Genomic DNA, 26,080 nt, shown 5'->3' on the forward strand with positions numbered 1-26,080 from the left:
GGTAAGGAGACAGCATTTTCCCTAGTTGCTCTAGCAAAAGTACACAGGTCTATTGGACCATCCCTGAATTGTGGCCAATTAATGTGTTGCACCTGCTTCTCCCTGGAGTTCAAGGTTGGGTCAACTCTCCCAAAACTAAATGGAAACCAAATCACTGAGTGGAGGAAATGGTTCCCCAACAAAATCTGAGTTGTGTTTACCAATGAAGGGGGAATGGCTGCAGAGAGGCCAAAAAACCAGGTATCTGTCATAACTTGAATATTGTAGCCACAAGCTACATGGCATTGTATCCTTTAGCATTCTGATTCTTCCATGCTCTCATACTCCATAGGGTCTGGGAACTTGGTCTTTCTGATAGCGTCCAGGCTCCTCCTATTTTCAAGCACTAACACCCACTTACACTCCATTTTATGAGTGAAAAAAAATTGGGATTTGTGTTGGAACATAAGAGCCTTTTGATGATCGTTTCAGCTCCGCGCTTTGTTTCTACTATGCATTTAGCCAAAAAGAGCAGATTGGTGGCATAAATACAATTGTAGTGCTGCTAGTCCCCTCCACAGCCTTCTTGGAGAAATAAAAGGAGGGCTCTTTATAGCAACTGTAAACCAGAGTCAAGTTTAGGCATAATACTGCCACACAACCTTTCTCTGGAATCAAGAAAGGCCAGCATCATAAAAGAAAGGAGCTTCTGTTTTGATGAAGACTTACAGAAATTTCTTTTCTTTTTTAACCTTCAGAAGAGAAATAGCAATTGGATATCTTGCTTGAGTCCAGGGTGGTAAGAAACATATCTGAAATGTGGCTAATGTAAGGATTGCAAAATATTTTTTTCTTGCTTTTTAAAAAATCTGCGCCCTTTCGCAGTAAATTCCAAAGTCCTTAATATGGCAAACAAGACCCTTTAAAATTTGTTTACGTTGCTTCCCTCTATATAGTTAACTATATCCAACCCCCTCCACCCCCATGAGAGAATTTGCCCATTCTCTTTTCTTGGCCTGAAATACCTTTCGCTGCTTCGTTTAGTTATTCTGTCATCTTTCGAGATGATATCACTTCCTTCCTGAAGTCTTCCTAACATCCTACTCTGTGTTAAATGCCTCTATCTGATATTCCCCTAGCATGCTGTACTTAAAACTACCATAGCGTGGATCCGAATGCAGCATAATGATGTATGGCCTCCATGTGCCTCTGAGTTGTTTGAGAATGAGTTTTGTTTGCTTTTTGTTTTCCTTCTTTGCCAATGCCAAGCATCATGCCTGGTATGGAGTAAACAATCAGCAAGCACTTTTTGAGTAAAGGAATAGAATCTGAGTGTTAACATAAACTTGATTGAAAGGGCCTGTGCAAGGCTCATTTACTTTAGGTATTAACCTTTGAAATTTTGTGCATTCTATATACTAGTATACTTTGAACACATGATGTCTCTAGTAAGCAGGGTAGAAATGTTCCTAATGAGAATTAGTCAAAATTTTATTAATTTGAGAGCTTTATGTATACAGAATATTAGTGTATTCCTGGCATATGCAAGCACTAGAAACTATTTAATAAACAGTGGCTATGTAATAATTTGTGTTTGAAACCCCCAGAGCTTATGGTCCAAATTCATTTATTTATTGGAAAAAAATTATAGGAATAAACTTAGTTTTAATATATACTACAGAAAATGATCTACTTTCCATTCCTTTCATAGGAGGAGTAATTTCTGCTAATTGAATTGATGATTTCTGACATTTGGTTTTACTTTTAGTCCTGGATCAGTTTCAAACAGTAACTCATATAGGCTGCTCCTCTGTGTAGCTTGAGAATCAGGTGCATCCGGATGAATTATGTGAAGTTCAATAAAACTCCTTCGTGCCCATCCACCTGCCCATGCTCTTGCTTTTTTATTCAGTTGACTCACAGCTCCTGAAAGGCAGAGTCGGTTTCTGATTTATCATCATTCCCATTGCATAGCACAGAGCCCGGTATATAAAAGGAATGCCATAGATGCTTGTTGATTTAAAATGAACTATTTTGGCATTATTCTCGGAGGGCAAACAATGTTTACTAGGTGATTCCTTTGGTGCTAGCTATGTCTACTGCATTATCTCTCTGAAGACCTGCTGTGATCTCATGAAGCAGGTGTCTCATGAAGCAGGTAACACCATAGTAGATTAGTGAATGTTGGAGTGCTGAAAGGTGAGTAGCTTGTCGAAGGTGATTCAGGCTCATCAGATTTCAAAGTGGGCAGTCTATCCAGTACATGTTAAAAGCGATATTTCTCTCACTGGGCTGCCATGAAGATTAAATGAGTTAATGTATGGAAAGCACCCAGCACAGTGCCTGGAACATAATACACAAGGCATACATCTTTGCCGTTCTTATTACTTTGCAGTTTCTCAGAGTAGATGGTAAAGAAATGTTTATTGATTTTTTTCTTTATGCCACACTTAGTAGAAAGGACATCGTTATATAAAGAGAAGAGAAGAAAAACAACACCCTTTTAAGTATGTTCTTTCTTGATATGTTTACTACAATAACTCAAAATAGTGCTTTAAGACTTGGTTTGGGGTTTAACCCAGAAGAGTATTAGTGTCTTCACCAAGTCCTTGGTGAGCAGCATGTGTGCACTTACTGTCTATATGTTACACTTTCTTCTAGCCTGGACTTGGGAACAGCTGTGGCTTATTGCCCCTGTTGGATGTAATGGGAATTTGCCCAGTTTCTGTAGTTGATCTTATTCAACATTGAATATAGAGAGAGTTTTACATGAACCTCTTCCATTTCTATTACTTGGCCAACTCAGTGTCCTGCATTCCCTTCAAAGTCTGTAATCCTAACCCCCCTGGAAAACAGAAGGAGGTGGAGGAAGGGAGGCAGTGAATGGTATACGCAGGGTCTTAAAATGCAGTTGAGTGATTTTGATGTCCTGTGACTGTCCTCAAAGCATTGAGGAACTTCAGTGATTTTGGGTAGTCAATGAAAAGTTAGACCGTGTTCGATTACCTTAGGTTTGACATTTGTCCCAGATACCTATAGTGCTGAACAGTTTTATACACTCTCTCCTCCTGTTTCGACAATGTCTTCTCTGGTTTGTCCTGTTTTCTCTCTATGGAGTTCAGACCCTTGGGGTTTGTCTTTATAGATGAGGATACTGAAGTGGTATTTTTTTTAAAATTAAATCTTAGTAGAGTTGCCTGGTGAGCCTGAATTTCCTACTAAATGAATCGTAAGCATTTGGTGGCAACTCTTCCCACTTTCTAGAACTTTAGAAAAGTTGGCTCTCCAACTTGAGGCTTTCCCTGGTCCTCGCCTTTAGATGTGCTGATCACATCCAAAAGTGGCTAGAAACAGTAGTACCAAGGGTGACACCTCCCTCCCACCTTGCTGGGAGTTTCCTCTGATCAACTGTTCTCCCAAGATTGCATCCTGCCTATGACCTCACCAATTTTTTTGTCTCCACATAAATTGCTATCTTTTCAGGAGGAGCATGACAGCCTCCCTTTGCTTGGGCTTCCATTTGTACAGAACTGTTATTATGGAATAAGTTTAATGGGTCGTGAATTTCGTGCAGAAAGGGAGGGTCTCTCGATGACTTTGTATGTACCAGCTAAGGACGTATTGGCTCCACAAGGAGTGCATTAGGCTAAATATTTTTAGCCAACTGACTCTGGGGGTAATAACCCTAAATGCTTCATTAAATTTTCATGGGTGAGTGACAGAAGCTATGAGAGGAAAAAAAAAAAAACAAAAAAAAAAACCCAAACCGGCCACATTAGCTTTATGATTACACAGCTGGAGGACAGGAGTGTGGCACCTCAAAAGAATAAGAAAATCAACTTTTTGAGGAACTGTTGCCTGTCTTTTCTTCCCTTTCTTGGCCCTGCTCCCAATGGGCAGCCCTTGATCAGATTTTTTCTCTCCCCCACACCTGGCATTCTGGCGTCTGGAGACAGGTTATACCATACCAGACTTTTACTGGAGTTGAACCCAGTCTGAGGTACAAGACTTTCAGACCAACACAGCTTTTCTGCAGCTTGGTAGCTCTTTGTAAACTAGGACCAGAAGGAGGGAGCAACTGTTTACTGGCTGGGGCCTTCTCCCGTGCAGGCCGCATGTTGGAACTGAATCTGCAGATTGCCTTCTCCCGAGCGTTCTAAGAACGCGAGTGGAGCGAGAAGACCAGCCCACATACCTTCAGAGGCTTGAGTCCCTTCCTAGGACCGAGGGCAACGTGAGTGATGCAAGCCTTCTCCCTTCTGCTCGCCCAGGGAAGCCTCAGTGGAGACGTGAACCTGCCTAACCAGGGATGGCCGCTGGGCGCTAGCGCCCCCTCCCGCGAAGGGGCGAGGGGGCCGCCTCTGGCTTTCACCCGTGGGCATTCTACCCTTGGGAATGCGTGAGAAGTTTGGAGCCTTGGATAAAAGAGTAGACCCTAGGGGAAAATGAGGCAGGTCGGGAGGGCGCTGTGGTCGGTGGGGACGGTGGCGAAAAACACTGGCTACTTTGTGAAAGCCGAGGCTGGGAGCTTTGACACTTTCCCTTCCTCACCCGCTCCGCGCGATGCGCTGGGGAGGGGACTCCACGCCCCCCACGCCCTCGGCTCGGTTCGCCTCGGTCCGCACCGGGATGCGGAGTGAGCGCAGGGGCTCCGGAGGCGCGACCGCGAACCGCGGCGCCCCGGCTCGCTCGTTCGCTCCTTCTGCCTCCTCCACCCCCCCGCCGCCGCCGCGAGTCGGCTAAGCTCTCGGAGCGCGCTCAGGCGGCACGGAAAGCGTCCGGGCGGGAGCGGGGGCAGGTGCCGGAGCCGGAACAGGAGCGGCGAGGCGCCGGGTGACGGCGCGCCGGGGGCGGGCGGCCCGGAGGCAGCCACGGGAGCCAGCAGGTGAGCTAAGGCGCCGGGCGCCGGGCGGGCGGGGGGCCGCACGGGGCGGGGGGCCGCGGGAGGAGGCGGGGCTGCGCGCCCGGCGGTCTCCTCTCCCGGCGCTGACGCGGGCCTGTGGCTGTCGGGGACGACGGACCCTGCACGGCGCTTGCCGGGCTTCCCCGGGGTGGAGAGCGCGCCTGAGTGCCGTCGCCCGCCGGGCTTGGGGAGCCGCTTCCTGCTCGGCTGCGTCAGCGGCGGAGGATGCTGTCCGCGTGCGGAGGTGAGGCGCGGCGGGGGCGAGCGCAGCTCCGAGTTCGGCGCCAGCAGGTGCCGGGGGCAGGGGGGAACTGCGGGCCGGACGCCGCCGCTGGGGCCCCGGGCGCGGAGGAGGGCTCCTGGGGCGCCCGTCGTGGGAGTTTGGCTGGGATGTTGCGGGAATGGCGACTGCAGTTTTCCGCCCGCTCCCTTCTCTTGCTGGGGGAAAAGGAGCGACCTCTCCTCCTTCCTCCTGGCTCTCCCTCACCACCCCCAGTCTTACTTCTGACCTCGCGCCTCTTCTTTCCAGACGTCCTCACCCCAAACACTCGTCTCTCTCCGAGACCCCCTGCTCCCTCCTCCCTGCCGCAAACCCTGTTCTATCGACCTCTGAGCCCTCCCTTCCACTCCAAAACATCCCCATTGCTCCAGAGCCCATCTCCCGGTCTCTCTAGCGGCTTCCCGGGGCCGGACCCTCTTCCCCACTCATCTGTAGCGCTCTGCCCGCAACTGTCGAACAAGCGGGTTTCTCCTATAACCCTTGCCTTTTCGCAAACACCCTCAGAGCTGGACACCTCGTCTCCCTGGACCCAAGCTGTTCTCGAGTCCTCCGTCGACTCTGTTCTGTGCTGCTCCCCGCTCTGTCCCATTCCCCAGGCTCCCCGCAGCCCGATGGCTCTCCTCCCCGGCCCGCCCCTTTGGTTTGGGCTCCAGACTGGATGCTGTGCCTGGGAACCAGAGCTGAGGGCTTTTGTTTCTGTTTTTCTTTCTTTCTTTTTCTTTTTTCTTTTCTCCTCCTACTGGGGAAACTTTAAAATCCCCGTGGTTCGGCTCCTAAAAAAAGCCCTAACCGGAGGGCCCAACCGCCGAGAGAATCTGGACGCAGGGAGACAGAGATGGGGGAGATCGTGTGGCTCGTCGGAAGGGAGCCATGGGATGAGTGAGTGTACAAAGTAAAATTCAAAACAGAGGTGGTTGCTGCTGCTGGGACTCTCCTTCCCAGGCTGATTCCGTCCCGCGGAGTATTATTGTGACCCCTGGTGGGAGGGCGCGTTTTTCTCTGCACTTTTTAAAGCGCCCGTCCCCACCTCCTCCCACCTCCCCCTTGGTGGTGCTGGTGACCAAACGGGGGGTGGGAGAAGAGGGAGTCGGTACAAGGGAAATCTGCTTGGAGAGGCTGATGCCCCTTGGTTCCTGCATTGTTTGCTCCCGGACCCGCCAGATTGTGTGTGCTTCACGCTAAACTACCCGCCACCCCCAACTGCATCACACAAGTCCTCGTTGTTGGGGGTCTGCCTGGGCACTTCCGCCGGGGCTGGGAGAGTCTGAAGGAATGGGATGGGGGTGGGGAGGCCGGGGGCGCTCGGGAACGAGTGCCGCCTGAAGCCGGAGGCTCGGCCCCGCGGGCAGAGCGGAGAGCGCCCTGGCGCGGGCATCCAGCGCTCTGGCGACTGTCGGGGAGCGTGGTTGCGTGCCCGCGTGGGTCGGTGCCTGGCGGGTACGTTTGTAGACCCAGGTACGTCTGGACTTAGATCCTTTAGGAAGAGCCGCGAGTGGAAAGCTTGCGGAAGCGAGTGCGTCTTTTGCTGTCCTGGCGCTGGGCGGTCGGGCGGTCTGGGGAGCGGGCGAGCGGGCCAGCGAGTCTTCCGAGGCGGTTGCTACTAAGCTGCTCCAGCGAGTTACCGGAACCGGAGCAAGGATCCGCTATCGCGTCTCCTGCCCTCCTGCTCCCCTGCTCCCCTCCTGCTGGCGGGTTCCACGCACTTTCACAGTGTTGATGGTTTTTGAATAAAGGCCTTGTGGGGGTTCCGCGGACACTTCATAACACTTAACATGTTTTCAAGTAATCATATAAATTAAAACTGGCTTACGTTCAGAACCCCCTAATTATCCGGTTCACGTTTGTGCATTTACGTGCCAATTAGAGGTCTTCAGGAAATCCATAAAATTATAAACCATTCCCACCCCCTGAATTAGCGCGCATTGTTTTTGTTATCTCAACGATGAGTGATTCTGGATGGAATCCTGAATTGAACAGGCAAGAATGTGTTCTTGTGCGGGTGTGTGGGGGCGAGGGAGAGGAGAGCTGGGCTGGAGTAAGGACACTTAACAGCAACCCCCTCCCCCATCTCTCTCACTTCCTATCCTGGCAGGGCTTGGTGACAATTCTGGAATCTGAAAGGGATCAAAGATTTTCTTGATTTCCTATTGAGAAGGGCAACCTAATCAGAGCTGTGTAAAAGTCAATTCTAAACAATCAGAAGTTGTCTGCTGATGTCCTTGATTGAAACCCCAGCATTCAAATGGAGTATTGAAGAACTCTCAGACATAGTTTTTGAAGTGCTATTGTTCTTTTCAGTACACAGAGGCCCTCATAAAGGTTTAGGAAGTTCAAAATGCCCTGATTTGAAAGACTGACATTGTAACTATTTGGCAACTCTGAGGGGATCAGCAGGGATGAGAGCAGAGGCCTAGGTGGGAAGTGCAAAGGTGTTGTTAAAGTCTTCTTGGGAGCTGTGCCACTGTCAAGTGGGAATTCAGTTCTAAGCATCAAGTTGGCAATTAAATCTCTTCGTAAAGCAGATTTAGGGGATGGTTTTTACTAGGTTGTTTTGTTTTTTGTTTTTTGTTTTTTTTTCCCCTTGGTGGATTGCTTAAGGTCTGAATAGGCATATCTGAAACATTTTAATCATGTTCATTGTATTCATCTGGATAAAAGTTACTGATTGTTGATGAAGCTCATCTCACAAGCTGTTTCACAGTATGTTTTATTTGCAAGACACACCATTGTAGGAGGCTGTAGGGAAGAGATGCCATCACTTATTGTTCTTGTTCTCTTCCCCAGGCCAGAGAGGAATCTGCTGCTTCACTCCCCTCTGCCCTCCAAAGTCATTTCCCTTAAAGGGATGGGGGTTTGGCTTGGTACCTGATAGGACCCTTCCTAAAAATTGCATTTGGTGGATATATGGATGCCTGGAGCCAGCCTCCAGGCAGATGAAGAATCTAATTGAAGCAGCATTTCATTTTGATAATTCACTCAAGTCAAACATTTTGGTTTTTGCAGGAATTTAATCCCTCTCTCAAGCTAATAAAGCTAACAAAGCAAGAAAATCACAGTTTATATCTTTTAGATGGCATTTTAAAAAGTTGCCTACATTGAATGCTGTTGTCAGGAGCTTTCAGCTTTATTTAGGGCTTACTGTGAAGAAGAATGTGCACTGGGTGAGTTAAGTAATTGAGGATAAATCTCGTGACCTCTCAGAACCTCTGTTTTGTTATTTGCAAAACAAGGACTGTATTATCTACATTGTATGCTCTTCAAGCAATTTGATAGGGAAAACTATCTCATTGGGCTCTTTGACAGATAACAGGACTTCAGGAGAATGGTAACTTTTGGTCACAGGAAGGAGTCCTGCTAAGGAGAGAGGATATTTGGCATTGGAAGGCCAGGATGGAATCCTGACTATGTGATGTTTGGTAAATCACCTCTTCTATTGTAAGAGTGGGTTAGCATAAGTACAGCCATCTTAGCTTGAGCAGCCATCTCAGGCCTAAGAGCTGAACTTTCCCCACCCTGCTTTAGTTCCAGAGACCCCCACCCTGCTTTAGTAACAGGAATACCTAACCCTGTAAACACTTCCAGGAAAAACCACTATACCTAACCCTGTAAACACTTCCAAGAAAGTACCTAACCCTGTAACCAGACCTGCAACAGCTAATCAGCCTACTGCAGAAAAACTCCCCCGCCCCCAAGCCTCTTGTAATGACTCATAAAAACCCCTGCCTTAACTAGCCTTGGTGTCCAAGTCGCTATTCCGCTGTGTCGGGTATACTTGGGCCCAAGCTTAAGCTTGTCAAATAAACCTTGCTGTGTGACTTGCATTATCGAGAGTTTTCTCTGTCTAATTGAGGGGTGGTCGACTCTGTACCCTGTTAATAGGGTATTAACACTGTTAATAAAAAAAAAAGGAATAGTTTACCTTTTTGGAGCACTTACTAAGAGTCAGGCACCCTTTTAAGCACTTTGCATGCATTAGTTTATTTAATCTTTAAATAACCATGAATAATCTTTGAGTAACCATAGGTTGATAGTTGTATTTTCATTCTCCTTTGATTAATAAAGAAACTGGGGCCCACAGAGATGGTAACTGGCCCAAGGTCACAAAGCCAATAAGGTATAGAGCTAGGGTTTTTTTTTTATGTATTTATTTATTTAGAGAGAGTGCGCATGAGCAGGGAGGGGCAGAGGGCAAGGTTAGGAGGAGACAATCTTAAGTAGGCTCCATCATTAGCATGGAGCCCCATGTAGGCCTCATCTTCACAATCTGGAGATCATGACCTGAGTCAAGAGTTGACAGGTAACCAACTGAGCCACCCAGGTGCCCCTAGAACTGGGATTTAAACCCAGGCTTTCTGGTTCCTGGGCCTGTGTGGCAGCATACTTGCCTCTGTGTGGAGGGGTGATCCCAGCTATCTCTCTTCCTTAACAGGGAATAATGGAATAGACTTCCAGCAGGAGCAAGTTAATAGGTTTTTCCCAAGGTTCAGATGCTAAAACAAAATAAATATTGTGTTATCAACAGGGCATTGGGCTGATGGTAGAACATTTTGAACACTTGGGACTTCATGATAGGTATTGGTCAGTATGTTCACATCTATCTGTGCTGTCAAAGTATTCTTTAAGTAGGTATACAGAAATTGCATTACTGCTGTTGTCTGTTAACAACTGTGATAAGCAGAGATTCTTAAAATTAAAAGGTGGCATAACAGGTAGTTAGAAGTCTGGACTTGGGTGCTAGAGTGCCTGAGTTCAGACCCTAGTTCCTCCAGCCCTGCCAGCGGTGTGGACTTGACCAACCTCTCTGACTTCTCCATGCTTTAGTGTCCTTGATAATAAAACAACAGTACCCACCACCTATGACTGTGGAGACAATTATAGGAATTAACACCAAGTGCTTAGAACAGAAGTGAGTACATAATGTTACTTAGCTCTGTGTCACCCTTCAAATGAAAGCCAGATTCTTCCTTTTCATAATACAAAGGTCTCTGTCATTGATATCCCAAGGCCTAAGTATCCTAACAGTATCTGTTTTTGTTTTTATTTTTTTCCTAAACAGGAGGTAGGGAGAAAGAGATATAGTTCAGGATTTCAGAGAAAGGTTTTGTTGTTGGGTTTTGTTTTTGTTTTTGTTTTTCTAGGTCATTGGAAATATTACCTTGAACATTTACCTTCTATGTGAAGGGAATTGGGAAGTACACATAATGCTAAACTCTCCATGGAATTGCTCTTTTCAGAAACTGTTTTGAGGAAAATAAAATGACTGTTCGATTGATTGGATTCTAGTAGTAGAATAGTCAATTCTCCCCATTTACAGATTGGAAAACAAGTCAGATTAAAGGAAACATATAAACATAATGGCTGAGAGACACCATTGGAACCCAGAATTCTTGGGCTCCTTGTCCACTGCTTTTTCCTCTGGGCCAAATTGCCTCCCATACCAGGATAGAGAAGTAGCCTAAGTATAAACAAACCTTGAAGCCAGGGGAGTGTTGCCAGACTAGGAGCAGGAGCCAGTCAGATGTTCTGTACTGAAAAATGTGTCCAATAGGAAAAGAAAACCCCTCCTCTTATAAGTACACTAATATCCATGAAAACTGGCACTAAACTCAATCTATGAAATGCACATCGGGATATGAACCCATGTTAAACACACACACAGAGCAGCTGATGACTTGAACACCTCCCTTAGGTTGGAGAGCAAATGAACAAATGATTGGGTTTCTTTTTCTGTGAGATGCTCTTTGTGTTTTTCTTCCACTTAGTTTTCAGATATGGGAAGGTTTTGGTTCAGGAATCCTAAAACTCCTCCGGCTTCTATTTCATGAAATATGCAGCATATACTATTGGAGAGAAATTGCCAGCTTGCTTTTATTATTATTATTATTATTATTATTATTTGAACCCAACATATAACCAATCTACAATACCAGTGGGGGATTCTCATAAAGAGAAAGGAAAACAGAAATAAAATTTTTGCTGAATAGAACAACTCACAGCCAAATGATACAAGTTTTGTGATGGCCAAGATGGGTTGTTTCATTTAGGGGATAAAAATGAGAGGAGGGCAGTCCCAGACAGATGAGACCGTTCAAGGTGAACCGCAGTCTCTGTCGACCACCTACACTGAGCCTTGCAAAATTGTCAACTTGGTATATTGGCTCCAAGATGCAATTTCTGACTCTCGCTGTTGGTCAGTGTCTCTGGTTCTTGGCGGGACAACTGTGATCTGTTGGTCCATCAGTTAGTCTTCCTTTCCCCCTCTTTGCCTCTTCTTGTTTTTGTCTCAGAGTTTGTCTCTCTTTCAGTCTTTGGATCCATTTCTATCTCTTCCTTTTAGTGTCACTTTTGCTAGTGAAGACTGAAAAGTTACAAATATGTCTTTGGGACTATCTGGGAAATGGAGGAAGCTAACTCAGGGAATGCCCATAGACATTACTTCCATGCCCATTTAACACATACTTGCCTGAGCACCTTGTTTGTATCTGGCTCTGGCTTTGTGCCTGGCATTATGAACAGTACCATGAGCAAGGGTGCAGTCTCTGTCATCTAGGCACTCTACCTCCTGCATAAGTTACTGCCACAGGGTGAGATATGGTACAGAAAATATCTGCATGGCACTAGAAGCTTCCAGAAGAGTAATTTATTACGTCTAAAGAAAGGAAAAGGAGGGGCAAGCTTCAAAGAAGAGATTGCATTTCAGCTGGAAGCTGAAGGTTGACCAAGAATTTCTCAGGTCTTGAAGGCATCCAGACCGGGAGAACTGTGTGGGCAAAGAGAGGTGGGCATGAAGGTTCGTCATTGGTTTGGAGACAGGCAAAGTTGGGTGTGGCTGTAGTGTACAATATGTGACTGAAATGGATTATTTTGTAGAGCATTTTCCAGATTCTGTTTCAAGGAACACTAGGGTTCTCCAAGATGGTTATGAGTATTTTAAAAGAAAGAACATACAGAAGGAAAAAAGTTCTGTGTCCCCCAAAGTTTGAAAAGCATTGAAAAACATAACTCACTCTTGCTAAGACATGGTATTTACTGACATATTAAAACTTCAGTAAGAAGTAAAAGCAAGCAAGCAAGGAAGCTCATTGAAATCATTAAGATCTTCTAAACTTACTTGCCAGAGCCCCCCTCATTTCAAGGAGCCCTTTTTAAAAAGTGTCTTATGAGTTAGAGTGGGGAATGTGTTTGTAGGTAATCACTTAGGACTTTTACAAAAAGGAGTTGATTTTTTTTTAGAAGATTTTGTTTATTTATTTGACAGAGATCACAAGTAGGCAGAGGGGCAGGTGGGGGGGTAGTTGAAAGCAGGCTCCCTGCCAAGCAGGGAGCCCGATGTGTGGCTCAGTCTCAGGACCCTGAGATCATGACCTGAGCTGAAGGCAGAGGCTTTAACCTACTGAGCCACCCAGGAGCTCCAAAAGGGGTTAATTTTATCATAAAAGTAATATGTGTGATTTGAAATGTAGTGTAGTATATGTGAGACATACAAAAAAGTAAAAAAATAGAGTAAAACTATGAATAAAGAAAAAAAAATCAGCACAAAAAAGCTGAGAACACCCAACTTAAGAAATAGAGCCATGTAAATACAGTTGAAGGCTCCTTTCCCTGATCATATCTCCTTCCCTTCTGCCAGAAGTAACCACCGTCCTAAATTTGGTGTTTATGATTCCATATAATTCTTTTGAATATTCTTTTTAGAAGACAAAGAATTCCTTTGAATTCCCATTCAGTTTCTAGCTTGTCACTACAGAGATAATAAAGAAATTGTTGTTCTGTCCAGGAATTGTTGTTCTGTTCCTGGAATAAAGGACGTTTATAAGCTCTTCAGAAGAAGGAACTATGACTTCTCCTTTTAACAGTATTTGGAATGTAGTAGATGCTTGATAAATTTCTGCTGAATTGAATTTAACTAAATGTGTGCACTCTCATGGGGTATATTAAGTTCACATGGTAATGAAGATTGGGGAAAAGTAATTGTTTTTCATTAACAGTATTGAAATTCTTTGTGATCAGAGATCTTGAAAACTTTTTTTGTTTCATTTTTGTTTTGTTTTGTAATCCGGATCTGTAAGTGAATAGTAACAACTACTGACTATAAGTCCTTTTCATGTTTTCTTGACATCTTTTGGAATCATTAATGATAACCACTTGCCCAAATCTGCCCTATTAAAATAGGTGATTCAGTAAAACAGCTATCTACTTCCATTACAGGAAAAATAACTCCAAGTGCTTTCAGTCAAAAAGGATATTTGTAAATTACAATGTAATTAATTACTCAGTACCCAGACACCAAGTACTTTGAAGATTTATACTTAGGGCCCCAAGAAATAACTTACTGTCAGTAGCAGGGTGTGACCTTAGGTACAGTCATGCCAACACAAGCATCTCTCTTGATATATGTAAGGGACATCTTGAAAAATCTCCATCTGAAACTTATGTCATATTTTCCTTTTATGTTATCCTAGCTTGTATTCCTGAATTACTCCTGTTTACATGTCAGCATGCAGTGAAGGTTGGAATATTGCTGAGGGATACATGGTAGAAAGAATGAAAGGATGAATAAAGTGGGAGACCCGTACTCTCAGTGGGGGGAGACTTTTATTTCATATGAAATCGTGGTTGTATGGGAGATGGTAGATTAGCTTTTCCCATGGGGCTGGATGTTGATCATGGCTGACAGTCCACCCCCATGATTTTCTTCCTCTGATTTCACCAGTACTGATTTCTCTGAGTAATTTTGGGAGCACGAGTAAAATTCCAAGGGATAGAATGAGGATCAGCTTTGGGTTCGAATGACCTTCAACAATGCAGACAGCGCACGGAGGGTCGGGAAGAAATGCCGTAGACTGCCATGCCCACATGATTGCCTACAGATGCCCATGGGCTAGGAGGACGGCACATGGTGGTGCTTGTCCTGAATTGGAGGACACATTCTGAGCAGAATTATATGCATTCTCACAAAAGTTCTAAATATAGAACACAACCATTCAGACATTAAAATTAAACCAGAAGTGCCAGTAATCCAATTGTGGATGAAGTCAAAGATGGGTCAACCATATGCTGAATCTGAGCTCTGGTATGTATTGTTAGAACATAGTGAATGCAAAAAGGTTACTGTAATTTATTCCTTTGGGAAACTGAATAGATTTATAAGCCACATAGAAGTTGGAGTCTTGACAACCTTCTGCTATCTAACTTAATAATGTGGTTGAATTTATCAGTCTTTTCTTTGATGGTTAGTACTTTTTATGTCTTGTTTAAGAAAGTCTTTTTTTTGGGGGGTGCCTGGGTGGCTCAGTGGGTTAAAGCCTCTGCCTTCAGCTCAGGTCATGATCCCAGGGTCCTGGGATCGAGCCCCACATTGGGCTCTCTGCTCTGCAGGGAGCCTGCTTCCTCCTCTCTCTCTGCCTGCCTCTCTGCCTAGTTGTGATTTCTCTCTGTCAAATAAATAAAATATTTAAAAAAAAAAAAGAAAGTCTTTTTTTTTATCCTGATGTCCTAAAGATATTCTCCTTTATTATCTTCTAAAAGTTTTATTGTTTTGCCTTTCACATTAAGTTCTGTAATCCACGTAGAGAGAGAGTATGTATGGTGTGAGGTAGCAATTTATTTTATTCCTAATTTTCTTCCGTATAGAAAAGAGTCATCAAGGGACTTAGGGTCAGTTTCTAGGTGTATATTTTGTCTACTCTTTGTCCAGACTACATTTCTTTATTATTATAACTTTATAGTAAATCTTGGTATTTGGCAGGACAGATCCCCATAATGTCCTTCTTCAGAAATGTCTTGGTGCTTTTTTTTTTTTTTTTGGCTTTTTATCTTCATATTCATTTTATACTTTCAAAGTTACACAAAAATACTCTTGAGATTTGATTGGAGTTACATTGAATTTATAGTCTAATTCAGGGAGATGATATCATTATGATACTGAGTCCTTCCAGCCATAAACATGCTACTTCTCTCCATTTTTTGGTTCTTAATGTCTTTCAATATAGATTGTAATTTTCTTCATGAAGTTATGCACTCTTACTAGATTTATTTCTGGGTGCTTTATGTTTCTGTAGTTGCTCTTCTAAATGCTATCTCTAAAAACTATATTTTCTAATTATGTATTAGTTTTCATCATATCCCACCTGTATTTCTTGCTCTGGATGGTGGGGGATTAGGAAGGGAGGAGAAAAAATGGTGCTCACTGACTGCTTACAAAGTGTTAGGTGCCTGGGGCACCTGCCTAACTCAGTTGGTTAAGCATAGGACTCTTGATTCAGTTCAGGTCATGATCTCGGTTGTGAGATCGAGTCCTACATCAGGCTCAGTGCTGGATATGGAACCTGCTTAAGAGTCCCCCCCCCCCCCCCCAAAAAATTACTAGGTGCCTTGCATGCTCTCATTTGATGTCCAGAACAGCCTCCACCCTCCTTCACAGATGGACAGAGCAGGGGATGCCCTGTGGCCCAGTGGGAATGCAGAAGTGAGGAATGGAGCTCCAAGGACTTGCTCAAACCTTGTAGCAGTCAGTCACCTTGTTCCAGTGGCAGGGTCTTTGAAAGATGTCTCTAGTTTTGGAGTGTGCAGTGAAGCAAAGAACTTCACTGGTTAGGCACTCTGTTATGTCTGAGTAGCAAGACCTGGGGCCAGTCTGGCTCCTGATCCATTGAGGAGACTGGGCCACTGCCCAGGATGCCACCTTGAAACAGAAAGAGAGGGAGAGAGGGAGATAGATACCCTAGTTTCTACCCCTCCTCCTTTCTTCCTGTCTCCTGCCCGGCATTCCCATTGATTGACCCTAACTGGAAGTCAGTTGACCAGGGAGCCTGGGAATGGGACTTGGGCTCAGCTTCCTGCCACACCCAGCAGTGCAGGGGAAGGGGCCTGGAGTGGATCAGAGAGAAACAGGCAAAGGACTAGTTCTGATGTCAGGGAGACTAGTCTCTTACAAAAGTGTTCACTAATATTGCAGAGCTTGGGAAAGTGAAGTAAAGCCATGCTCCTCCTCTAAGCTGCCCTCCCATGCTGTCCCATCCAACCTCCCTTGCCGAACTGTGAGAGGAACCCCTGACATTGAATCTCTATCTTGCCAGGGGAAGCTACATCCGTGCCAAGTGCCCTGGTGAGTAGAACAGTGACAGTCCCTTTTCTGCAGTTCCCAAATCTAGAAGACTCTGAAAAGTCCCAGTAATTTTTTTATAATTCATTGCATGGCAAGAACTGATCTGATCTGAATGGACACGAGACTACTTATCATGTCTGTTGATGCCCCTGAGTGTGAACAGTCATACATATGGCTTGAGAGGTCTTGATGAACTTGATTATGGAGAGAGGGACCTAGCTAGGGGTAGTCCAGATACCTAAAAGCTAAGTGTGTGACATGTGACATGCGACATGCTGCCTTTCTAAACTGCAGAATAAAATCTGCTTTCTGAACACATCAGACCCAGGAAATTTGGATTGTGAACCTGTATTTCAACATGACAGAAGGAGAAGGAGTGGAAATGTGGCCTGATTATAGGCAGCTCTAGGCCAGTGCTCCTGGTATGCAGTACAGCCATTCCAGGATCACCGAATGCCAGAGCGGGTTTCCTCGGTAGACTAGCCTAACAGCCCACTCAGTCTATAGATGGGGAGACTTCATTGAGGTTGGAGAGCTGGCCCATGTGTCGCGGGTCACCAAGAGCTTCTCAGTGGAGCTGCTGCTACTTGAGTTCCCTTTGCAGTCCATGCTGCTTTGGTCTGAAGCTTGGGTGACTTCCAATGTTGAAGTGTCAGAATGAAGGAAGCCAACTGGTGAGTGAACATACAGGTAAATCTGCCCTCTAGCTGTGGTCATCTTATCCTTTTGTAGCATTTCACACAGACACGCACATTTGCACACACACACGCATGTACTCACACTCATGCAAAAACTATTCAGCTTCTGATCTTATCAGACAGACAGGATGGGTGTCACCATCCCCATTTTCCAGACCATCAGACCAAGGTTTGAGTAATAACTGGGTCCATGGCGTGGGCAAGTCCCTGAATGCTTGGAGCCTCCACTGGAAAATGAATTCTTACTCATGGTTTTGTTCTAATTGTTCAGCCACAATCAGACCCATAGGGAGAGCGGCAACACAATTAGAAATGTGCCTGGTGCCCATCAACCATCCTTTCTTCCTCACCCCTCCACCTTCAGACAAGTAAAGTAGATTACTTGAAGCCACACAGCTATTCCCTTTGAAAGGGCAGGCTTCTAGTATCATGAAGAGAATTTAGTAGTTGACTGATGACAGACCTCTTCTCTCTGTGCCTCTGCTTGCTTGCTTGCTTGCTTGCTTGCTTTCCTGGCTTTAAGAGGAGGGGCTTGAAGAAATGCCACCATGTGCTAATTTTCTCTTTCTCTCCTGGGAAACTGGGTCACAGTTGGCTGTGACCTTTGTGGCCCCTATTGTCTTCACAGACCCTATTGTCTTCACAGATCCAGATAGGCACAGGTTGTTACTTTGTTTACTCCAAATCTGACTGGAGAGGAAGCAACCAGATCAAAAATACAATTTGCTGCAGAGAGCAACTTTATTTCTTGTCAGCACACATGGTACTTTGCTTATCATAATTTACGGTACATGGGCATAATAAAATATTTTCTTTTTCTGAGTATTTTGCAAGATTAGTAAGGCTGCATTCTTAGGGAAAGTTTATTAATCCATAACTTTTAGAAAACTCCAGAGGAAGAAGATACGAGATATGTCCTGTAGGTAAAGACGTCAGCATTGAATTATGCGTCCGTTATTCAACTAGCTCTGTGCCAGGTGTAGTGCAGGTTGCTGATAGGATAGCAACTCTCCCTTGGATGTGATCTAAACCAGCAGTTGTGTTCATTTTGTTTTCAAATTGGGAGGGTGTGAAAAAGTAGGCGGCAGCCCATTGAGTAATCGCGGTCCTTGGGATGCTGGTCCCTTCCACCCCTTTGGCAGCACTGCAGCGACATTAGACACAGGCATTTGGACCCTGGCTGCCTTGCCTCAAGCTGTGTGCCCTGGGTCTCTTGTCTCTTAGCACATGGAGATGGTGTGCTGGTGGCAAGGGTGATAGCAATGATGAGGGTGATGGTGAGGAGGATAGTTACCTCTGTGCCCATTACAAGGGGTAATGGTTTACGGGGAAGTACTCTGTGCTCTGTCCTGTCACTCATTTACCCAGTGTTCATTGCGCCCTTGCAGGGTATTGGCACAATGGTGCGCTCCGTGGAAATGGCCACAAAAGATAGGCTTTCTTCTCAAGATCGAGGATTGGTGTATGAAGCCCAGATACACAGATGACAACACAGTGGCTAAGTACAACAACAAAAAAAGTAGAATTAGCTGAGGGATGAATTTTGCCAGCACCCAGCTAAGTAATTTGAAGGTGAACTGGGCTTTGCTGATGGATTGTTCTTACTGTAAATATGTTTCAGGGATTGTGCTGGGTGAATGTGATAGCAGCTGTTGTCTACCAGGGAAGACACAAATCCACAAATGATGGAGGAGGCACGTTCTAGGTCAGGGGACCATGGTAAAGGTAGAGATGGGAACCTCCATGTATGGTGAGACCTGAATGAGCTGGTATGAGCCGGCCAGAGCCGGGGAAGGTGAGGCCGTGAAGGTAGTACCTGGTCGCCATATTAGCCTTGAGATTGTGGCTGGTGGTGAAACAGCCTTTTCTTTGTGTGCCCTTCTGCTCAGATCTCACCCTTCTCCTCTTCCCCGGGGTGAACGGGCAGTCTAAGGAGAAATGGGGTTATATTTATTTAGGTGAAATGAGGATGGGTATATGGCAGGTATGGTGTGTTTTAATGGTCTCTCTGTGGCCTCCTGTGACCATACCTGCAAGCCCAGGTGCCTACAAAGACTGCGTAGTTGACATTGCTGAATGGAACAATCCAGGGGAGGCGTTGGGGGGTCCTGGGTTAGCTACTTGGTTAGCTCCAACCAAGTGTTGCCATAAGAGAGTGCTAGACAAAAGTAGCCAAGTCTTCAGCTTGAGAAAGTTAGAAACTTTTAAAAAGACTTATTTATTTATTTATTTATTTGCCAGATTGAGAGAGAGAGAGACTGAGCTAGCGGACACAGGAGCAGGGAGAGTGGCAGGCAGAGGGAGAAGAACTGAGCAGGGAGCCTTGGGAGCCTTGTACAGGACTCGACCCCAGGACCCTGGGGTCATGACTTGAGCCAAAGACAGATACTTAACTGACTGAGCCACCCAGGCATCCCAAGAAATCTGTTTTTTAAATGTGAAATCCATCAGTTTAAAAACGTGGATGAAATTAGTTACACAACAAGGACAACAACAGAAAAATAACATTTGTAGGCTAAAGATAACTTGCCCGTGGGCTGGTTTTGACTCATGAACCCCCTCATTGGTGGATTCTGGCCCATTCTTGATAATTATTATGTTATGACTACATAGATCGCTCTCAAATGGAAGTTAAATAAATATACCAAGGGGTAAATCGGGCCATTTTTAGTAAGGAAAAGTTTCTGTAAGACAGTTGGATGGTAGGAATTGGTCCTCGTTTATTTCTGTGTGTTTCCTGAATCACCTCTTCTGTTGTTCTTGATTAAATGCTTCTGATACAGGGTAAACCTTTGGTAAAACCGGTGTCCGTGGCAATCCGAGTGTGTTGCTCACTGTTTGCTGGGCAGCACTGAGGTTTTTGTGTGTCTGACTCTACAGCTGCCTTGGTGAGGCCTGTTACATCCTGCTGCCCAGGCAAGTCCCCGTAGTAAGTCCGATGAGTGGGTGTAGTGTCTGTAAATGACAGCGTTCCATGGCGTTCTCCTTTAGGGTTGAGCCTTGACTCCCAGCCTCTGAAATATGCACATTTCAAACGAGAGTGAGAACACAAGCAACTTAGTAGTTACTGTGGAGTTGAGTGAATGTCATAAATATTTATCTTTTTCATAGCTGGCATAAAAATGTTAGGATATAAAAAAGTCATTCACTGTAAAAACAACAGAAAATTCATTGGCTATCCATCTCCTGAATGTGTGTGTCTCTTTGGGTTTTCATTAACTTCTAGCAATATACTTTGAGAAATCAGATTTGAACAGAAGTTTCAGCAGAATATGAAAGCTCCTGGTGTTCATAATTAACCCGTTTTCAGCACTGATCCATTGCGTACAATAGCTTCCTTTTAACCATGTAGTGGCTGTAAGCAGGTTCAATGTATTTTTCTTCCAGATTTTTTTTTCTTCAGAAAGAATCCCTTGTTTACTGAATTTGGAAAACACACAAGAAATACGAAAGAAAAAAGTCACTTATAATATTTCTACCCAGAAGCAGTCTCTGTTAATGTTTTGAAGTACAGAGATAAACAGGCTAGAGATTGAGGTCAGATGAATATGGGTTTCTATCCAGTCTTCTTTTATGTATTCTTGATGAGTCTTATTTTTCTCACCTATGAAATAGAAATATGGATATTATCTCTCTTATCTCATATATTCTTGATTAAACCAGATAATGTACATGAAGCATGTAGCTCATTGGTTGGTGCACAGAATGCATTAAAAAATGAGCAATATGCTTATGTCTCCTATTCTTTTGACTACAAACGTTTTGCTTTGTGGAATCCATGTGGTCAATGACCTATTTTCTGTTAAAAAAAAAAAAAAAAGGACCACTCCCCTTGTTCCCATATCTCTTTAAGAATCACTCTCTAAGTATCCTTTTTAACAGATTTCTTTGCAGACCTGAATCCTCCTTAAACTTTTCCCTTGCATGTTTAAGGTGTTTTTCATCCTTCTTTATTATAAATAATTATTTGATGGATATCTCTCTTCATCAATCTTTGGTGGCAGCTTGATTTTCTGGTTAATATAGTGACTGCATCTCACATGGGAAATGGGCAGGATTCCTGCCAGCATCCTCTATTGGAACCCTTGCAGATGATGGATGGGAATGTTCTGTATCTGCACTGTCCAGTATAGTAGCCACTAGCCATGCATGGCTATTGAGCATTTGAAATGCAGCTAGTGTGACTGAGAAACTTATTTTTTTAAAAATTTTTAACATTATTTAATTTTAGTTTGAATAGCCCTGTGAGCTCATGGCTACCATATTGTACAGCATGGGCTTATGCTGTTCTGGTTCAAGAGTAGATCTAGGCTGGGGTTTGTTTTTTAGAGAGACCTGTCAGTGAAACATCTAGCTTTATCTTTTGGGCTTTTCCTTTAATTCTCTGGTACAGGTACTTAAGTACTGGATTTTCCCTTTCTTTGTGTACATTCTTTTTATTTTGACGGAGGGTTAGTAGAGGACACGTCACGTGCCAGCCACCAACTTTTTTTTTTTAAATATTTTGTTTATTTGACAAAGAAATCACAACTAGGCAGAGAGGCAGGCAGAGAGAGAGGAGGAAGCAGGCTCCCCACGGAGCAGAGAGCCCGATACGGGGCTCCATCCCAGGATCCTGAGATCATGACCTGAGCCGAAGGCAGAGGCTTTAACCCACTGAGCCACCCAGGCGCCCCGCCAGCTACCATCTTAACTTAGAAGATGAATTTTAAGTTTTGCTGATGTGAGAACAGTTCAGGTTGTCAGTGACAAGAACGTAGCTTAGTATGACTTTGGTCTAAAGGTTAATTCCTTGGCCTGTGTTTTCCATGTCGTTGGTTTTGTTAGTGGGTTCTCCCAAAATAGTGGCAAAGATGGCTGCCAATAGTCTAGGCTTACATCCTACTAGCCTGGGCCCTAGCAGAAGTAGAGAGGACTTTTCCCTCACAGATCATAGAATGGCCTAGATCTGGATCTTGGTGAACTTGTTTTCATTCCTGAGTCTGGCTCTGTGGTCACAGTTGGGGAGGTAGGATTCGTGTCCATCGGTCAGCTCTGGGCCCAGGTCTGTATAGAGCTGAGGTGAGTTCCCTGGTAAACTACATGGTCTGCCACTGGGTTGGGAAATGTGTTTGTCAGGCAGACACATGCTGCACAATGGATACTCATTGTACCATATCTTTGAAGCATTCTTGCTTACCCCAGTTCTATTTCAGGAAAGCCATTTTGTCAGGGGGGAGGGTGGATTTTTTCATCTTGTGAGTTGCTATCCATTGGCCTAGCAGGCTTTTATCACTTAATGGGATCATTCCCTTACCCCAAGGAGGGCCAAGTCTTCTGATGATGAAAGCATTGGGGTATTTGGGCTGTGTCTGCTCTCACTCTGTGTTCTGACAGTATGTTCATAAGCTAACTTCTTCTCCCTGGGAAGTAGGTAACTATACCCCAGAAAGTGAATGAGGTTAAGTAAATCGATGCATCTATTGTGATTATTTTTCATTATGAATAAGGCAAAAGATATATTGCCCAAGCCCCTTCCTACAAGTACCTGAATCAAAGCTGATGGGATTTACGTGTCAGACATCAGATAATCTAGGAATCTGGTGGAGAGTGGGTACTTCAGTCCCCAGCTGGTGTATTATAGCAATATCTTGGGACTTATGGGTGTAATTAAACCATCCCTATTAGTATTTACAAAAAGGGACTCACTGCCCTTAAATGTGACTGTAACATATCAGATCTTCATAAAAGTATGAAGCTAGTTATTTCATCAGCAAAATCCATGTAGAAAATATTTTATTAATGTTTCAATTTTCTGATTCAGCCCTTTGTGTAATAAAATATGGTGGCTCAAACAGTTTCCTTTTTACTGTTCTTGCTCGGCCTCGTAAGAGAGGCTGAAATTTTGTGGTACCGTTTATGCCAATTTTCCTTTAAACTCTCTAGCATAAAGCATATCAGCAAATTAATATTCCCTGACCATAAGATGAGATTGACCTCCTACATATAAGTTCATTTCTTGTCCTAACATCTACTGTACTGTGAAATTAGGGTCTTTTCTTTATCTGTCTATATATTTTTACTTCATTTTCACTGTGGCAGGAGTGGTGGTGGGGAGCTCAATCCAGATACCATGTCACCTTAATGTATTATCAGCTTTTGCCTAGTCAGTCATTACTATATAATGATGCAGGCAATGTCATGAACACAGCTCGCTTTTTGGTGCTCTTTTATTCCAGATTGAATGAGAGACAAACTGTCTGTACTTAGAAGGAACCTAAAACATGGAGCACAGGCTTGGTGAAACTCTGTGCTCTTCTTGGCTGCGTCACTTGTGCTGAATCGAGTTACCGGCAGACAGGTAAAAGAGAGGGAGCTGTGATAGGCTGTGCATCGGGGAGTCTTAACATCCTGTAGGAACATGTGGGATCTCCTATCAGGTTAGTCAGAAGTCCTGTGTGTCCTTGAACTACTTACTTGACTTCTCTGAACCTACCTTTTCTTGGCTGAGAAAGAAGAGTTTGGATGAATGATCCCTAAAATCCCTGCCCACAATAACTCTCTGATTTTTATGCAGACTGACACTTTTTGTTCATCTATAGTAATACGTAAGGACTAGTGTCTAGTACGCAGTTATACACATGATTCCGCCCCTCTCAAAAGTCTTCCTGTGTTCCCTCATCCTAGGCTTTGTCCTTCTCTGTTCTTATTATATTTTTCACCAATGATACTATATATCAGAGTGGATTTTTTTTTTTATTTTAGTACTTTACTTTTTTTTTTTAATTTCTTTTCAGCGTAACAGTATTCGTTGTTTTCGCACCACAACCAGGGCTCCATGCAATACATGCCCTCCCTATTCCCCACCACCTGGTTCCTCAACCTCCCACCCCCTGCCCCTTCAAAACCCTCAGGTTGTTTTTCAGAGTCCATAGTCTCTCATGGTTCATCTCCCCTTCCAATTTCCCTCAACTCCCCTCTCCTCTCCATCTCCCCATGTCCTCCATGTTCTTTGTTATGCTCCACAAATAAGTGAAACCATATGATACTTGACTCTCTCTGCTTGACTTATTTCACTCAGCATAATCTCTTCCAGTCCCGTCCATGTTGCTACAAAAAAGTTGGGTATTCATCCTTTCTGATGGAGGCATAATACTCCATCGTGTATATGGACCACATCTTCCTTATCCATTCATCCGTTGAAGGGCATCTTGGTTCTTTCCACAGTTTGGTGGCCGTGGCCATTGCTGCTATAAACATTGCGGTACAGATGGCTCTTTGACTACATCTGTATCTTTGGGGTAAATACCCAGCAGTGCAATTGCAGGGTCATAGGGAAGCTCTATTTTTAATTTCTTGAGGAATCTCTACACTGTTCTCCAAAGTGGCTGCACCAACTTGCATTCCCTCCAACAGTGTAAGAGGGTTCCCCTTTCTCCACATCCTCTCCAACACACGTTGTTTCCTGTCTTGCTAATTTTGACCATTCTAACTGGTGTCAGGTGGTATCTCAATGTGGTTTTCATTTGAATCTCCCTGATGGCTAGTGATGATGAGCATTTTTTCATGTGTCTGATAGCCATTTGTATGTCTTCATTGGAGAAGTGTCTGTTCATATCTTCTGCCCATTTTTTGATATGATTATCTGTTTTGTGTGAGTTGAGTTTGAGGAGTTCTTTATAGATCCTGGATATCAACCTTTTGTCTGTACTGTCATTTGCAAATATCTTCTCCCATTCCGTGGGTTGCCTTTTTGTTTTGTTGACTGTTTCCTTTGCTGTGCAGAAGCTTTTGATCTTGATGAAGTCCCAAAAGTTCATTTTTGCTTTTGTTTCCTTGGCCTTTGGAGACATCTTGAAAGAAGTTGCTGTGGCTGATATCGAAGAGGTTACTTCATATGTTCTCCTCTAGGATTCTGATGGATTCCTGTCTCACGTTGAGGTCTTTTATCCATTTCGAGTTTATCTTTGTGTACAGTGTAAGAGAATGGTCGAGTTTCATTCTTCTACATATAGCTGTCCAGTTTTCCCAGCACCATTTATTGAAGAGGCTGTCTTTTTTAGAGTGGATATTTTTTGTGTCTTACTTTCGCCTTTGAGGCTGTGAGCTCCTTGAGGGCAAGAGCCTTTCACCCATGTCTTTTCCATATAAAAAGAATATTTTGCAACATGACACCTGATCAATGTTTGGCAACTGTATGGATAAACTTCGCATTACATTTTAGAGATTGTGCAGGGAAGCACAGAAACAAACACAGGGGCTCAGTGGGTTAAGCCGCTGCCTTCGGCTTGGGTCATGATCTCAGGGTCCTGGGATCGAGCCCCGGATTGGGCTCTCTGCTCAGCAGGAGGCCTGCTTCCTCCTCTCTCTCTCTCTGCCTGCCTCTCTGCCTACTTGTAATCTCTCTCTGTGTGTCAAATAAATAAATAAAATCTTTAAAAAAGTTTATCTGAAAGGGGACCCTTCTTTAGCTGTGGTGAAATTGTTTAGGCCCTTAAGTCACGTACAGTAAACTCAGGAGTTTCTCAGGGAAATTTCACTTTAGTGTACATGAAATGCCAAATTTTTGCAGTTGAGCAGAGAGGTAAATTATTTGGGGCCAATAATGGAATCCTTTTATACATTTCTGATTATTCAGCGCCATATGATAGGGCCATGCTACGTGATTTCCTATCATGTCAGAATGTGGCCTGCGTGGTGGTGAGGTCATTCCCATCCTTTTAAGAAAGAAGAGAGAGCTTGTACTGTCCTCACTGGTGTTTTAATGTTTTGAGGTTGTTTTTGCCTGGGCTCTGGAGGAGCTAGTCTGCAAAGCAAGACAATGTGAACACATCTCCCCAAATCAATGAGAATTGTGCTGTCCTCTAGAAAATTAGGTTTGAGCCACATCAATGTAAGTGCGGCAGACTGAATAAATCCCATTTCGTGATTGCACCATTATGAATTGTGTAATGTGCCTAGATGGGCACTAGCTATGATTGCTTCTCTTTCCTCAGCATTATGAAATGGTAATGCGGTGGATTCATGGGAGGAGAAGTGTCTAAAATAAACAGCCCAGGCTACACGAGACAATTTAGGGCTCGCACTTTGGAAGTCTCCCAAGTGGACCAGTATAAGATGTTACTATTAACTTG

At 44.2% G+C, this 26,080-nt stretch overlaps 1 protein-coding gene across 1 annotated transcript in view; it reads left to right on the forward strand.

The window, feature by feature from the left end:
* Positions 1 to 4,542: 4,542 nt before the first annotated feature.
* LOC123936378 (zinc finger protein ZIC 5-like) overlaps positions 4,543 to 26,080 on the forward strand; it is a 56,681-nt gene continuing 35,143 nt past the window's right edge. The window contains exons 1-2 of the mRNA XM_045996966.1: positions 4,543 to 4,713; positions 4,875 to 5,126. Coding sequence (XP_045852922.1) covers positions 4,543 to 4,713; positions 4,875 to 5,126 — 423 coding nt within the window. The remainder of the gene's footprint in view (positions 4,714 to 4,874; positions 5,127 to 26,080) is intronic.

The sequence above is a fragment of the Meles meles genome, unplaced genomic scaffold (genome assembly GCF_922984935.1).
Source record: "Meles meles unplaced genomic scaffold, mMelMel3.1 paternal haplotype, whole genome shotgun sequence".
Lineage (NCBI taxonomy): Eukaryota > Metazoa > Chordata > Mammalia > Carnivora > Mustelidae > Meles > Meles meles.